General features: G+C 49.0%; 1 protein-coding gene across 1 annotated transcript in view; it reads right to left on the bottom strand.

The window, feature by feature from the left end:
• Positions 1 to 7,426: 7,426 nt before the first annotated feature.
• Positions 7,427 to 15,821, bottom strand: part of LOC144826895 (phospholipid phosphatase 3-like) — a 92,841-nt gene continuing 84,446 nt past the window's right edge. The window contains exon 6 of the mRNA XM_078685359.1: positions 7,427 to 12,765. Coding sequence (XP_078541485.1) covers positions 12,664 to 12,765 — 102 coding nt within the window. The 3' untranslated portion in view covers positions 7,427 to 12,663. The remainder of the gene's footprint in view (positions 12,766 to 15,821) is intronic.

The raw sequence follows: 15,821 nt of genomic DNA, 5'->3' as shown, positions 1-15,821 counted from the left end.
CATTTCAGGTACTGCAGTTGTGAATAAAGATATTTTTTTTAAAAAAACCTATATAAAGTAATTTATATTTTTATAAATACTTGGTGTAGTGTCCATTTGTGGTGTTGTGCTATGTTACTGTGAGTGTTGGTACAAATACAATACTTTACACATTGCCTTGGGGGGTAAGCCTGTCTGCTCGTGCCCAGCTACCAACAGGGTGAGCAGGGGTTATCTACAGTGTGTACCCCCTTACCCTGACTAGAAGTAAGGGTCCCTATTTGGACAAAGGTTCTAACCTCTGCAAACTAGAGATCCCCGGATCTAACAGTGACACTCTACACAGATGAGGAATATACAATCACACTGACTGGTACCAGGTATACGGCTGATGTACAACTTCGCTTCGACGCATGATCTGACAAATCCATTACACTTGGGTTTCTATGTGAGGGAAAAGTGATGGGTGGAATGCTTGAATTATACCATATTTTATGTTGTTGAAAAATGACATCAAACATCTTAAAGGAAACCATGAGTCAGCATCAAGTGCCTTTGTGAACTATGCAGTCTCAGTGAAATTGCTTAGTTCCTACTGGGATACCAAATAACACTTACTTGAAATTAGACAGTTTCCCTTCAGTGTGTAATAAGAGAATAATTAAAGAAAAATGGGAAGGAAGTGCTCACTTAAAGCCAGCTCAACAAACTTTGGCCACATTTGCACCGATTACTGTGGAATTTCTCACTGGTGATGGTTAAGTTTGCTCCAGTCTCGAATTGGCATTTTCTCCTAACAACAATATGTGGTGTAAAAACCACCATTCTAATCAATTTTTTGTAGAGACCATTTCTTCATGCTTATGGGTAAAACCCAATGGTCCTCCATTTGAAACATTTGACGCAAAGCTGTATGTAAAGATTTGGCTGGCAAAAGGTGGAAGGTCTGCTGAAGAAAATTGTTGTGAGAAACCCCAGCAAAATAGACACAGTGAATATCTTCAATGGTTTTGGGAAATCCTGCAATAGATTTCTAAGTAATGTAAATAATTTTGACATTTTTTTTAAAGTGTTTGGTATTTTATGGCTTAAACTTAATAAATATACTTTTTTGCCTTTTCTGAATGCGACTTCATGATTTTCTTAAGCACACAATGCTAGTTATCTTGATTTAGACCACACCCCTACTCGGATAGGCCACACCCTTTGAAGAAATGTGCCACGCCCCTTTTAGAGCACCCCGTTTTTTTCCCACTTAAAGCCCTGCTCTTGCCTCTCTTCGCTCACCCTTACGTCCTCTGCTCCCTTGCTCCTCCGCTATTGCATCTCGTGCTTCACCTTCTCCGCTCATCTAAATCTCCACCAGTCCCTGCCCTACTTATGACCCATGTGCCCTCTTTTTACACTTCATTGTTTTCCTTCCCTTTACCCAATGTTTCCTGTGCTCGATCACACACATTCCAGCAGGTTTCCTGTATCACCTCAAGTTTTTTAGTTCCTTCCCTTGCACCCTCCTTGTTCCCTCCCCTCTCTCTACTCTACCTCTTTTCCAGTCTCTCCATTCACCTAGTTTTTCTCACCTTCAGTTCCCCCCCTAGTCCTTGCAGCTCATCCCTGTCCAGTCTCCTTATCTCCACTTCTCTCCAGTTCTTGCAACAGCTCCTCCTCTGATGCCTCACTCCCACCCCTTGTATCACCTCCATTCTACCCCTTACCCCTACCCTCCAAAGTTCCCTCCATTCATCCCCAGTGCCCTCCCCTTCTCCCCTCCCTTAGTCCTCTTTGCTTCCCTCACCTTCATTGCTCCTGTTCCATCCCCTCCACTCAGCTACCTTGATTCCTCTCCTGTTCCCTCGCCTCCATTCATTTCCGTTCAGTTCAGTTCAAAATATATTTATTCGGCAGCATGTGTCATAACATCATCGAATAGCATATATACAATAAAATAGAATCTGTACAATAAAAAGAGAAAAAGATCATGTAATACATTCATTTCCTCTCTCTGTGCCTGCATCCCTCACCTTTTCCCTCACTTCCGTCCTACTAACCTCATCTCCATTAACCTCCTTTCCCTCTCCTCAACCCCGTTCCCTCGCCTCTATTGCTCTCCTTTACGTCCACTCTATTCCCTGCTCCCTCCAGCTCCCTCGCCTCCAATCGTCCCCTCTTCCTTCATCTCACTGCGCGCACTATTTCATCACCTGCGTTCATTCCTCTTCTCGCCTCTGTTCCCCTCCTGTTCTCCCGCCCTCACTCCTCTCCTGTGGCCTCCTCTCCATTCCTGCCCAGACCTCTCACCCCTCTTCCGCCCCCTTCCTCCGCCCCCCGCGCCACCGTTCTTCCACTGTTCCTTCATCTATGTTACTACTCCCGTCCCGTGTTGCCTCGCCACCTTTCCTTCATTCCCCTCTCCTTCATGTCCCTCCGGGTCCCTCACCTCCATTCCTCCCTGTAGCCCCCCTCCAGCCCCACCCACCCGTGCCCGGGTTGGGGGGGGGCGGTAGGTAGGGGGTCGGCCTGGGAACGGAGCCCGCACCTTGTTATAAATAGCCGCAGTATTCCATTCAGCAGTCATTCAATCCGGAGGGCGGAGAAGGATGGGCCCTTCCTTCCCCTCCGACTGAGGGTTAGTGACCCAACGCGCGCGAGGAGGGGGGGCGATGACTGGGAAGGCATTCCAATGTGTCAGGCTAACTGCACCTAAAGAATGCTCGTGGCATACCCGCGCCCCTCCCTCTAAGCTATGTGCAGGTGCTTCGGCCTAGGGGGTGGCGGCCATGTTCCTGCCACCACTTGCTGCATTCCTTACTGCAGACCCTTCCTCTTCGGTTTACCTTCCCAAACCAACAGACTACCCCCGGTAGAGACTAAATACAGTGCTTAATTTCAGCCGGTGGTTGCTGGGGGGAGGGCACCAGCACTTATTTTTCTGCATCAGGCGTTTACACGAGGATAATACACATATGGGAAAGACAGAGGAAGAGAAAGACAGAAAAGCGTCACAAAGGGAGCAAGCAGATCGCTGCAAGAGTGAGCTGAAGGGGAAGGGAGTGGCTGTAAATGGATTAAAGCGTCTTTAGATGGCTTCAGTATTCTGTGCTCCAACACTTAATTGCAGCAGCCACATGTTTCAGAGGAGCGCTTTGGGCACCCCACATTTTTATTTCCAATTATGCACTGGACTCCTATCATTAAAGCATTCCCTCCAGCCTTGGAACCCACGCCTAGCTCTGCCAATGCATCTCAACCCTGGCCCTCTACTACTGCAGGTATGGGACCCCCACAGGGATCACAGCACCTCACCCTTCCCTTCAGCCCCCTTTGCTATTTTGTTACTGTGACCTATAATCCGGGCAACTGGAATTGTGTGGCAGGAGAGGGTAAAACTATGCAGCAGGATTGACTAAATTATGTGGCAATGAAAGGCAAATTATGCGGCATAATGCTGCACATTTTCCGATAGTACTGCTACATAAATTTGTCATTTTGTAACGCTAGTTTATACTGTCTTGGCATTGGTTGCACCTTATTAATACCAGTATAACACCCAAACATAGCAATAAGCAACAGAGAGGTGACCAGCCAACCTTTGCAAAGGGCCTTTCATTGTGGGGCAACTCGTGACGCTGAATTTTTAGTAACTTTTGAATCGCTGGAGCCACGTAGCTCTGCCAAGACACCTCAGCTCTGGCCTGCAGCACCCCCTGAAGCTCCATTCCTGGGGTCCAATGAACCCTCTGCTAATCCAGTACTGGAACAGACTTGGTACTCACTACCCTCCAATATGATAGCCAGTGTTCCCTGCTACCCGAGTCCTGCAGCCAGTGCACAGCTCTGCCAATCTACCTACACCCTGCTAGCCATGCCATTTTGTATCAGTATATTTCAGAGAAACATTTGAATTAGAAAGTCAGTTTTTCTGCACTATAAGTTGGATGCCCCCAGCTTCTTTTGGAATAGTTTTTATATATTTTATATAAAAAATACATGAAAACTTAACGCAGCCCCTAACTCCAATAGAGCTTAATTTGAGCTGGTGGTTTCCGGACTTAAGTGTCAGCACCGGCTGCTATGATAGTCTGCCTAGCTAGGGATAAGCGCAGCAACAATTGTTTATTAATTGAATGCAAATTTACAATGACTAATAACTGACACCCAAGCCATTCTTATAGGTGAATTGTCACACTTGTAGAAGTGTGATGGTTAGTAGTTGAGTTGGTATTGTCAATAGCAGCGCTGGCAGGGGCAATGGATGGTGCAAGCTGCAGTGGCCTCCTGGTGAGGGCCCTGCCACTTATATTTTTAACAAATTAAGCACTGCTCCAACTGATTTCTAATCCTTGAACTCTAGCCAAAATCATAGTTTACTTATTCTGTCCCTCTAACCCTTCCTCTCTGTAGTCTAACCTAACCCTGACCTTATACAAATTGTGTTCGTGCCCCTTGCCACCGCTGGTGAACAACTCCAAACCATGATTCTATTCCTGACCCTGGCCTCACCCTGCTCTGACCCTAGTTATTCTTAACACTGACCTCTTTACGTTGACTGTAACCTGACAAACCAAAATCCTAATCTTCATCCATCACCTAATCTCGAATCTAGTCAGAACCATAGTTATTACCATGAGCCCAGCCTAACCCTTGCCCTAATGTTGAGGCTATACTTGGCCCCGAACTTTGTGCCACAATTAGCACAATCACTCACTGTGGTGTTCCAATATCGATTAAATGCATTTCTCTAATTTGTGTTTGCGTTGCAATGGTTTTCAAAGTCATTTCTTCTACGAAATTTTCTCCAATAGCTACCAGGATGAAATCACAGAATCATTGCTGAAATGAAAAACGTGCTGTTAAACTACTGGGGCCCCCACATAGCCCCACGACCGCACCCCAATCCTAACTGGCTGCACTCCCCTCTACCCCAGCACTGACATCCACACTTAGGGTGAGGGTTGGAGGGGGTAGACTAGGGAGGCTGATGGGCGGGGCTTCTGTTGTCGTGCTCTCTGCATTTAGAACAACAACTAACAAAGCCAAGACTGCTCGAAGAGAACAGCTGTTGTTCGCAGGCCATGGTGGGGGGAGGGGGCCTGCTAAACTTGTAAACAACGTTTTATCAGCCTCGGGGGTCAGAACTTTCCCTCAAGAAAAATGCTGAGCTGCCTCTGTCTTCCTTGTGGCCAACCACAGGAACGGTCCCTGACGGAGCACCCTCACCCCCATTACTTCTGCAGCCCCCCCCCCCCCCAAGGGGAGTGGCATTCCTTAGCTCTGCGTCCACACGGGGACATGGGAACATGGGGACAATGTTCACGGGGACTGCCATGTGTGTGACCATGAACACACACATGGGACCCGCTGTCCTGAGTGCGGAGTTGGATGCGGGAACTAGTGTATGGCCCCGGCCCTGTTCACAAATGAAAACCTGATGCATCCCCTTGAGGAATGAAGCAAACCGTGCACTGCTGTAAGTTCCCACTCACGCATTCCCACCAAAACCCTGCGATCTCTCGTGAAAGCTACTGCTTCAAGTATAAAAAGCAGAGCGCTGAAACTGAAGTCTAGAGGCCTTGAGATTACAGTATCAGACAGTTACACAGCGAAGCCAGGACTCGAGAAGACATGAGTCTAGAGAGCCATGACCTTACACTGTGAGAGACTAGGGCACCAGGCCAAGGTCAAGCAAGGTCAAGGTCAAGGAGGGTAGTGCTTGAGACTTCTCATCCAGGGGAAGTGTTCTTGTTACTAGAAAAGCGAGCAGGGCCCTTGGGTACCAGGAGACTAGGAAACCAGGCCTCAAAACTACAGGGGTCTGGAGAGAATGGACTTTGGATCCCAACAGACTAGGGGGGCAGATCCTAAAACTGCAAGAACATGGATGCAGGTCTTGAGAATACTAAAGTAGAGAGCCAGTTATAGTGAAGGCAAAAGGGGACCAGATCATTAGATCGTAGGAGACTAGGGAGCCCAACACCAACACAGCAAGAGCCCAGGGAGGCGGGCATCTAGATACCAAGAGACTAGGAAGACAGAGCTTAAACCAAAAGATAAGAGAAAAAAATTGATACTTGTATAGCGCACTACTCACCCGCAAGGGTCTCAAGGCACTTGTACGAATACCGCTGTGGAACCCATACTGGCTTTCCCTGTGAGGTGTCCATCCCTGGGACCCCCAAGGTGGAGGCCAGGCATCCTTAGCGTTGTGGGGGCCGTTGTGGAGACTAAGCAAGCTATTGCCCAGAGTTGCAGAGTGGGACTCCATGATTGGAATAGGCACCGAGGCGAGAATTATCAGGTCCGTGGAATTTTGAACCCAAGACCCGCCGAGGCAGGGAATTGAACCCTGGTTCCGGGCTAGACCTCTGCATCAGGGTCTGCCGCTCTAACCATTGAGCCACACTTCTCCACTAGACCCAGATCTTGAGACCACTAGACGAGACAACCAGTTCTTGCAACTACAAGAAAAGGGAGCCAGGGGTTTTGATCCCAAGAATACAGGCGTTTAGGGAACCAAGCCTTTATATCCCAGGAGATTAGGAAGACAGGACCTGATCTGCACTACTATGGAGGAATGTCTTGAGATTACATGACTAGGACAGCAGGTCTTGAAATTGCAGGACTTGCGACTCCTTATTTTAGAGACAAAGAGACTAGAGCGTCAAGCCCCCAGGCTACAAATATAGTCACAATGTCTTTAGACCAGGAGACTAAGGAAGGAGCTAGACATTCAAATTCTAGGAAATCAGAGAGTTAGGGCGTAAAAGTACAAAAATCTGTGGAGCCTGGCCATAAAACCAATAGACTAGAGATGGAGACTTGAGGCTAAAAGAGTAATGGGGCTGCTCGAAAACTCTATGAGTTAAATAGCCACATCTCGCGATTCCAGTATCGAGGTATGATATGAACAAGATGCAGTGAACCAAGTTCTATGTCACAAGAAGACTAGGCAGAACATTATTTTAGAACCACAAGGAACAAAAGAGGCGAGTCTTCGGGCCAAATGAGAGCAGGCTGTAGAGACTTATTTTCCCAGTTTATTTGGATATAAAGCCTTGTGATCCAGAGAAACTCGGTAGGTGAGATTTGAGGTCAAAAGAGTCAAGGATGCTTGATCTGGGAAACCCAAAGACACTTGAGAATACAAATCGATTGGAGATGCCAACTGACCTTTCTTAGTTCCAAGATCTAGGCCAGCTACTGTTCTTACTTCATCACAATCTCTACCAACCAACACTAAGTCATTGATCCTATCAATCTTCCAGAACCCATCCATCACCAAACCCTCTCAGCCTCCAAATATTCACCAGCCACAGTTGACCCCTTAATCCCCACCACCCACTCTTAATCCCAGACTTACCACCACAACACCGAAAGCCCACTGAATGCTGACATACAAGGACCTGCATCAACCTGCAGTGCACAGTACCAAAAAATACACACCACATCATAAAATATAGGTATTTATTGTTGCTTACTTCATGATAATGTAGTGGTTAGACACACATAAGTCAGACACATGAACACCCACACACACACAGTTTTATTGAAGCGCTTTTCCCGTGGCTCAGTCTTCACGAGGCATCTTTATAATAAGACGTCGTCCCAATATGAAATATGGCCATACGAACATGGTGCCGAATACGGCCAAGAAGCACCAGTTTTGATCATCAATCTGAAAATAGAGCAGGTCAGTCTTCGGTTGTCCCAAAGAGCCCCGGCAGAGCCACAGGTCAGAAATCAGAAATTGTAACTCAGTGTTGTCACAAGCTCAAGAGGGGCAAGTAGTGCTGGTGCCTAGAATCGAGTGGTCAAGGTTTGCTATGTGCATGACTTACAAGAGGATGATCTAGTGAAACATAACACATAGATTCAACTAGACATTGAAGATCTCACAGAATTACAGCACGTGTGGGTGCTACCTGTGCTGGTGGTAAAGCGTGGGTGTTGCGGCTTTGCTGTACCAGTAGTCATACAGGCTTGGTCCCTGACCAGTGGTCATGCAGGGATAGATGGTGTGCATGGCTTATGAAAGCATTACAAAGTGTTGTTTTGTAGTGGAACGAGGGGTGCGGGGTAATGTGGTTGGTATTTGTGTGGAGCTGCTGGATTTGTGACTCTAGTAGGCTGTTATGAGGAGGAATAATCTCTCAGGGGCCCTGTGTGTCCATAGGTGCTAGGGGATGGGTATGCTGCTCTGTTGGGGATGACTATCTACATATTGGAGTTAGTTTAGGCCTCAACTCTTTCCACGCATATGGTCTTGTTGTCGGGCATGTGGTTTCTTTAAAGCCTATATGAACCACGGGCTACTTTAAGAGAGGTGGAGTGCATTGGTTGTTCCTAATTACATCATCAGTTTTAGTCCCTCCCCCAGAGTACCTAGGTTCCTACATTGACATTAAATGGGGGGGGGGGGGCTGTGCTGTTCAAACATCCCCCACTTTCCCTCTGGAAGCTTTCTGGCAAGGTACTAACCACGTGGAGAGAGGTCTCTCCCAGGCAAGGTCATTGACCTAATGGAAGGGGTCCTTTTTCCATGTGATTAGAAGTGGGGACCTTCTTGCCGAAGGAAGCAGCACCCCAAGAGCGTCCCCTCGGTTGAGTCTCTCCTGGACAATGAGTGGTGCTGGTCAAGAGTTTGCTTGTCTCTTTCAGAGCCTAAGCATGCTATGGTGTGGCTGCAGCTAATTTGTCCTGTTAGTACATTAGGGCCAATAAACCTTCCACTAGTGATATGGCTTTCAATTTCAATAAAAATGTAGTTTAAGACATTTTCAGTAGTTTTCTAATCTATATATAATACGTGTTTTTGGTTCCTCGTCAAGTCGGAAATTTAATATATATATCTGCATTTTCGTACGTAAAACGTCCTGTCCCATTGATGGCACCCAGTCTCTGTGCTATGTATGCATAGTTTGTGTTTGTCAGCAGTTTCATTCACATTACAAGTCGGTTACTGCTCCACTAGCATCTTAAACGAGTTGCCGAAGCCAATGGATCGGCGGAGGCTACTAGGTTTAGAGTCAGCTTCTTTCGGTTATCTAGCAAGTGCTTTACATTTTGAGAGTCCTCTAGCACGTAAAATACTGTTGAAATCTGCAAAACACAGCCACATTCCCAGCTCCCTCTGAAGGACCCACCAACTTAACTGAGTCAAAATATCCTTGGAGTGGACATAACCCCCTTGGTTTGGCTACTACCCTCTCCAGAATGGACATACCTCTCTCTAGAGCTGACACAATGATCCCTGGAGTAGATCCTAGCCTCACTAGAACTGGTAGAAGCTCATTAAAGTGTGCAAAAGAGGGTGGGATGGACGAGGGAGGGTAGAGTGACTTTTGGAAGTAAAATTGGTGCAGATGGTGACTTTTGGAGAGGAGAAAATGTGCCTGATCTAGAACATTTCCTCTTAAGGTCAACTTGGAGGGATAGAGCAGATCTTGAAGAAGACTGGGAAGGAATGGGTGGCTAATAGGGCCAACTGGAAGGAGTTGTGTGGCTCTTGGAGTGAACCTGTAGTGCTCTCAGAATAGACCTAAAAGAATGTCATGGACATCTTAGAGAAGATGCATGAGGACAGGGCAGTACTTCGGGCGGATCTGAAAGGAAAAGATAGCTTTGGAAAAGGCTATGGGTGGACAAGAGGGTTCCTGGGGCAAACCTTGGAGGTGAAACGACTCTTGAAGCTGACCTGGAGCATTGGGCAGTTACAGGGACAGAGTGAGAGGGACTCGGTAGAACCGGGTCTGGAGGAAAGGATGTTTCTCAGAGCACACTTGGAGGCTTGGGTATCTTGGAGGAGGTCAGACAGAAGTGGGTGACTTGTGGAGCAGAGTGGCTCTTGGAATGGACCCTTGTGGAAGAGGTGTGGCGCAGCAGCCAGGGTGACTGATTCCGGAACCCGGGGGCTCACGGTTCGATCCCCAGTGCAGGTGGCATGTGACTCTGGGCAATAGCTTGCTTAATCTTCCCGAGGGCCCCCAGCGCCTTGACACCTTCGGGTAATTGTACGCGCTTTACAAATACTGGACATTTACATTTACCTGGGAGGAGAGGGTCGTGTTTAAAGCACAAGTGGCAAAACCGGAAAGAGGGTTGAGGAGGAGGAAGGGTTGAAGGGGACTTGGAGTACAAGAGGGAAAACGAGTGGCGTGCTGGAGCAAAACAGGGAAGAGCAGGCAGCTTTTCGCTTGAGTTAGATCTGAGATACCGAATGATTGCCTACTAAGGGTCACATGGTGTGTGTGTGTGTGTGTCTCTGTGGCAGCACTGAATCAAGGTGCTGGGCACGTTTGTATTCCCGTCATTCCCATGCTTTGTCTTTCCACTCCTGGCACATTCATGTTACCTGTACCATTTAAGAGTGTATAGTGAGGATGTACAGGTTACACTTCAACCGCACACAGGGAGCAAAAGTCAGAGCACCAGAGAGCGCCTAGGTGAAGAGGGTCTCAGAAAGTTTACAAAGAAGGGATCAGTGAAGGGGACATTAAAGGGCAAAGGGCAGGGTGACCTCATAAGGCTGGAGGGAATCAGAAAGGGAGATATCATATGACATCAGAGAGGGCAAGAGCCCTTGAGAAGAAAGAAAGGCTGTGTCTATAAAAAGAGATGGCAGTGGAATCTTGAGAGAACAGCATGGCATCAGAGAGGGGAGAATCCATCCGGGGTTGTGAAGGGAAGATGTGACAAGCAGGAGTAAGAGAGTGCTGAGGTCTGCAGAGACAGAGGCAAGAGAGGAATACGTGAGTGCCAGGGCTCCATGTGGCGGCTAGGCCATGCGGGCATCAGAAGAGGGATCAGAAAAGAAAGTGTGAAATCAGAGAAGGGAGATGCCAAGGGGCAAAGTGGCATTAGAACCGGAAGGGCAAAGGGGGAATCTGAGTCGGAGAGTGCAAGAGAGCATACCCCAAATGAAGAAAGCACAAGACATATTGAGAGAGGACGATGGACATGAAGGCACCTAAGAGATGAGAAGGCACACGGGCATGATACAAAAAGAGGCTGGGAGAGAGGAAAGAGGGCAAAGAGAGCTGGCATGTGCCTATCATAAATGGAAGCTCTGGGCAGACGTGAGATGCCAGGAGGGTATCAGAAATGACATGGGGCAACAGAGAATCAGTGAGGAGAAGGGGCACTGGAGCATCAGAGGAGAGGAGTGAACTGAAAGATGGGGGCACGGGAGAGAGAGGAGGGCATAATGCCCTCAGAGAGGGAAGAGAGCCTCAGGGCATCAGTTTGGGTATATGGTGAGGTAGGGAGGGTGGCAATTGGAACAGTTCCTGGAGAGGGGAAGCAGATTCTACGATAAAGGGAAGGTTGAGAAGCAATGCCACCCCATGAGAAAGGAAATTCCAGCAGAGGGGCTGATCCCAGATATTAGGAGAGCAAATCAAGGTGGGCGGTTAAAAGAGATAAAAGCATTCTGAGACAGGGTGGCTGTAGTTCCTAAAAGGGGCAAAACCCCTTGACTGTAAGGCCCCAAATCGAGAACTGTATAGACCCAAAAGCAAGCAGAAGACAGGCCGAAGGCTACAACAGTGCACCCCACCCACAGGAAGGCTGCAGAGCGAGGACAGTGCAGTGCTCCAGGGCAGGCAGAGTACACTCCCCGAATACAGCAATACACACACTCACAGGCAGGTCCCCGGCCGAAGACCTTCCTTCCACACACACAGGAACTGTTTTGACTGTCCATCCAGACACATGCAGGTCAGAGTTCACACAAAGCACGTGGCCGTGGGACTTCCTGCCGAGGAAGGGCCTGACATGTCCAGGAAGAGATAAGCGCCCAGGGTGTCCGGGCTGAAAAGTCAGTGGTATAGGACCTTTAGTGAAATGAAGGACTGTCTAATATCCGCCAAAAATTGGCGCTTGCAAAGGCACAGGGCGGTATCATCCCTCTGAGCAGAGGCAAGGATTTCCTTCCTGAAGAGCTGGTATCCCTCACGAAGAAGGTGAGGCTTCCTTCCAGACGGCTTGGTGCCTCAAGCGAAGAAGGCGAAGCTTCCGCCCTGAAGAAGCACTGGTTTCCCATGTGAAGCAGGAGAAACGTCTGCCCCGAGAGTGGTTCTATCCCATCCTTCTCCTGGACGGAGAATTCATCGATCAGGACACCTCTGAGTGTCAAAGTACCCAGGCGGCTTTGCCAGCTCGTGGTCATCTGTGATCTTGAAATTTCGAACTCCAGAGGAGGCCTTAAAGTGCTTGAAGAAGAAATGATGGACATTCGCAGTGGATCTGGGCGTTCCCCGAAAGTCGGCTCAGCACCCTAGATAAGGCACATTGGCAGTGAAGGCTTTGAAATTGTCTGTCGCGGGGTCAGGTGGTTCGAGATTGGGGATACTATTCACAGTTGTCTCTGAAAGCCGTCATGTTTCGCGGATTCTTTGATGCAAGAGTTTCTCATCCTATAAGAGAACAGTAGCACAGAGCGGAACAGATACACTTAGAACATGGCGGCTGATGGCTCGGAGCCTCTTGTCTTCTGGTGAATCCCAGGACTTCTATGGACACTGGCGCCCATGAGCGATACATTCACCGTCTCTGTGCAGTCAATCAGCACAGCAGACAACACATCACATATAACACAAGTGATAGCTGTGAAAGATCTCTCTTTCCGCGAATTCACAGTGCTGGCTCTGAAATGGCAGACCCCCCGAGGGTCTTGGGGTGCCACATCACCTAGCAGTTGGTGTGCGAGTTCGAGTCGGGGCTCTCTGGGCAAGGCGGTGGACTAGAAGGCTTGCAGGTCTTGTATCGGAACATGCCAGAAACGTGGAAGGCCTGAAAGAAACAGAAAAGAAGCAGTGAGAACAATTGTAATATGATTTTTTTTGCCATGCTTGGAGCTCACATGAAGACCTGCGTGCTCTGTAACTTGGTCATGGGGAGCCAAAACAGAGCCCATGACTTCAACGGGTGAGGTCCAACAGTTAACATCTTAAAATATAAATAGTTTGCTTCCCATATCTAAAAATCCACTAAAGTCAACGACACTGCTGAGGCTGACTGAGAATGAGGCTGTGCTGAAGGGAGGCAACGCCCTTTGAGTGAGACTTGAAGTGTTTTCTGTCCCTTCCAACGATTGTGAATGCCCAGCATCTGAATTGCCATCCTCGTTGGCAGGTCAACCTCGGATAGGGGTCTTGGAACTCTTCCAAAGGGAGCCCTCACGGAGCCTCGCCATTGTATGGCCTGCTCTGATTTCACGACTGGAACCCTTCCCTCATACCTTGATGTCATGGCACATTCCTCCCTGACCTCACTGCAATGGCCCACTCCCCTGCTCTCAGAGCCATGGCCTGTTTCTTTGTTACCTTTTTGCCTTGTCCCATTAGCCTGCCCACCCCAATTCCATGCTTAGCCCCCTTCCCCCACTTCCCCGCCATGGCTTGTCACTCTCTTGTCTTATTGCCATGACCCAGCTCTTCTCACCTCACAGCCATGACTCACCACTCTCCTTCCTGTCTGCCATGGCCACGCCCCACCTTATCACTACCACTGCCCAGCAGGACTATCACCCACTGCTCTGCAGGGGCCCAACCCACATCCTCTCGCTGCCATGCTCTGCCATAATCAGCATCGGTGCCTCGCTCCATGCCTCATTCATCTCACTGACCGTACAGATCCATCCACCACCTACCTCACCGCCTTTCACAGGTAGCTTAACTAGCTTCACCCTGAGACCCCAGAATGCCACGCTTTCGACCTCTGTCAAACAGAGCCCCTCGCTCTCCCTTACCTCCATCCCTGCCCTCGCTCGGACTCACCCTCCCCACTGTCCTACCTTCTGTATGGAGCTCGCTCTGTTTTGTACTCACAGAAGGGGCGGTAGGATGAGACGGCTACTTATTCTCGCCTGTCCAATAACCACTTTTGGGTGTAGACGTGGAGAAGTGCCTTCTAGGTGCCCCGAAGATACCCTTGGGTGACTGAGAAGACAGCCACGGTGGCGAGGGAGAGCTGAGCCCTGAGATAGATCTGGAGGGACAAGCCTTTGAGATACATGTGTCACAGAGCATTGATGTACAGGTCTAAAATACAAGTCCTAAGGGACAGTGCCTTCAAAAGGATGTCCTAAGGGACACCTTCCTAAAAGCAGGTTCTGAAGGCCAGGCACCTGATAGTGATATCCTAAGGGACAGGCCCTTGAAAGGCTGGTTCTGGGAGGCAGGCCAATAAGATAAAGGTCCTAAGAGAGCGGTCCTTGAAAGGCATGCCCTAAGGGACACATTCTAAATAATCAGGTTCTATGGAACAGACCCCTTATAGGTTCTAAGGGACAGACCCTTGAGATTCACGTTCTGGGGACAAGTCCCTTAAAGTTAAGGTCTTGGTGGAGATGTACTTGAGATTTATCCATAGGGCGAGCCCTTCAGAGTCAGGTCTAAAGGGACAGGCTTTGAGATACAATTTCCAAGGGACATGCGGTTGACAGACAAGTCCTGCGGGTTAGGTCCTTGCGATACAGATTCTAAGGGACTGAAAGCCATATCTTACGGGATACATTTTTTGAGTGACAGGCCCTTACAATCGGGCTCTGAGGGTCAGGCTCGTCAGGCACGTTATAAGGGACAGGCCCTTGAGCGACAGATCCTGAGGAGCGGGTAGCTAGAGATACATTTATAAGATTCAGAGCCCCAAATGGGCAGGCCATTGAGCTACATTTCTTGAGGGGCAAGCCTAACATATTGATGATGCGAGGGACTCTTTTCTTCATTGCGCGCGAAATGGCCAAGATCATCATTAAATATAAACCAAAGTCCGAGGCTGCCTGCACATTTGCTCTAGTTAGTGGTTTTATTTGAGATGACACTCCCCTGTAACGTTGGGGGCCCTCGGATGCTGCAGCCTAGCGTGAATAAAGCAGTGCGCGCGACCTGTCAAGTCTTTCCCATTAAGCTGGGGAGGCGGGGAATGCGCAGATGAGGTGAACGTGTTCTGCCTGTGTATATGCCGGGGCGGCCTTAGCCATGTGCAAGCTGTGCACCTGCACAAGGCCACCAAACCCCAGGGGCCACCATGCCAATATATATCCTTAATATAATAATCCTCTGAGGATGGATACATATTTGCGTGGCGGCCCCTGGCAGGGATTTGGCGGCCTCCGGCTCTGTTCCACTTCCAAACACGCTGACCATCCCTTCTTCACTGGCCTCCGCGCTCCGCCCTGCACGGACCCCCTCTTCCGGGGCCCCCTACCTACGCTCCCTGCCCAGATCCGCCATGAGCCTAGAGCCGCCCCTGGTATATGCCTGCCTGGGCCCTGTCGCTATCCTGGCCCGTTTTCATGTCTGATGTTTTGAAGCGCAGTCCTGGAGCCTGCTCTGCACTTCGCAGTTTTCACTTTCTAGCATTGGGACAACTATTAAGTAGAAAAACAAGGTATATTGGCCGAGCTTAATTTCAGCAGGTGGTGCCCACTGGCTGCCATTTGGGGAACGGGCTCATATTTTTCTCCATCGTGCTTTGACCCAGAGCAAGCGAGGAAAAACATACAAGGCGAATGAAAAAAAAGCAACAGAAATACGGAGAAACCGTGACAAAGAGAGCAGGAACTCGCGGGAGTGAGACAGTGTCCATGGGTGGCCAGTGGTGGGTGAAAGAGGCCTGAGGTGGACTCAAGTCTGTGCAGCCTTGGGATTCGGCACGGCAACATTCAATAGCACCGGCTGCTGAACTTTGACCAAACTTTGTTCTCTAGCTCTTATACTTCCCAAGTTAAGCACTGGTTGCACCACCTATGTGTGCAGGTGCTGCTAAGGGAGACTGTTGTCTTCTGAGAACCCCCAATCCCTCCCTGATGAGTGTGGGTATCTGAGCTGAGAGAGCTAAGGGTG

This window comes from Lissotriton helveticus, chromosome 1_1 (assembly GCF_964261635.1).
Source record: "Lissotriton helveticus chromosome 1_1, aLisHel1.1, whole genome shotgun sequence".
Taxonomy (NCBI): Eukaryota; Metazoa; Chordata; class Amphibia; order Caudata; family Salamandridae; genus Lissotriton; species Lissotriton helveticus.
Note: the sequence above shows the minus strand (reverse complement) of the source record. Positions and strands in the feature narration are given on the sequence as shown.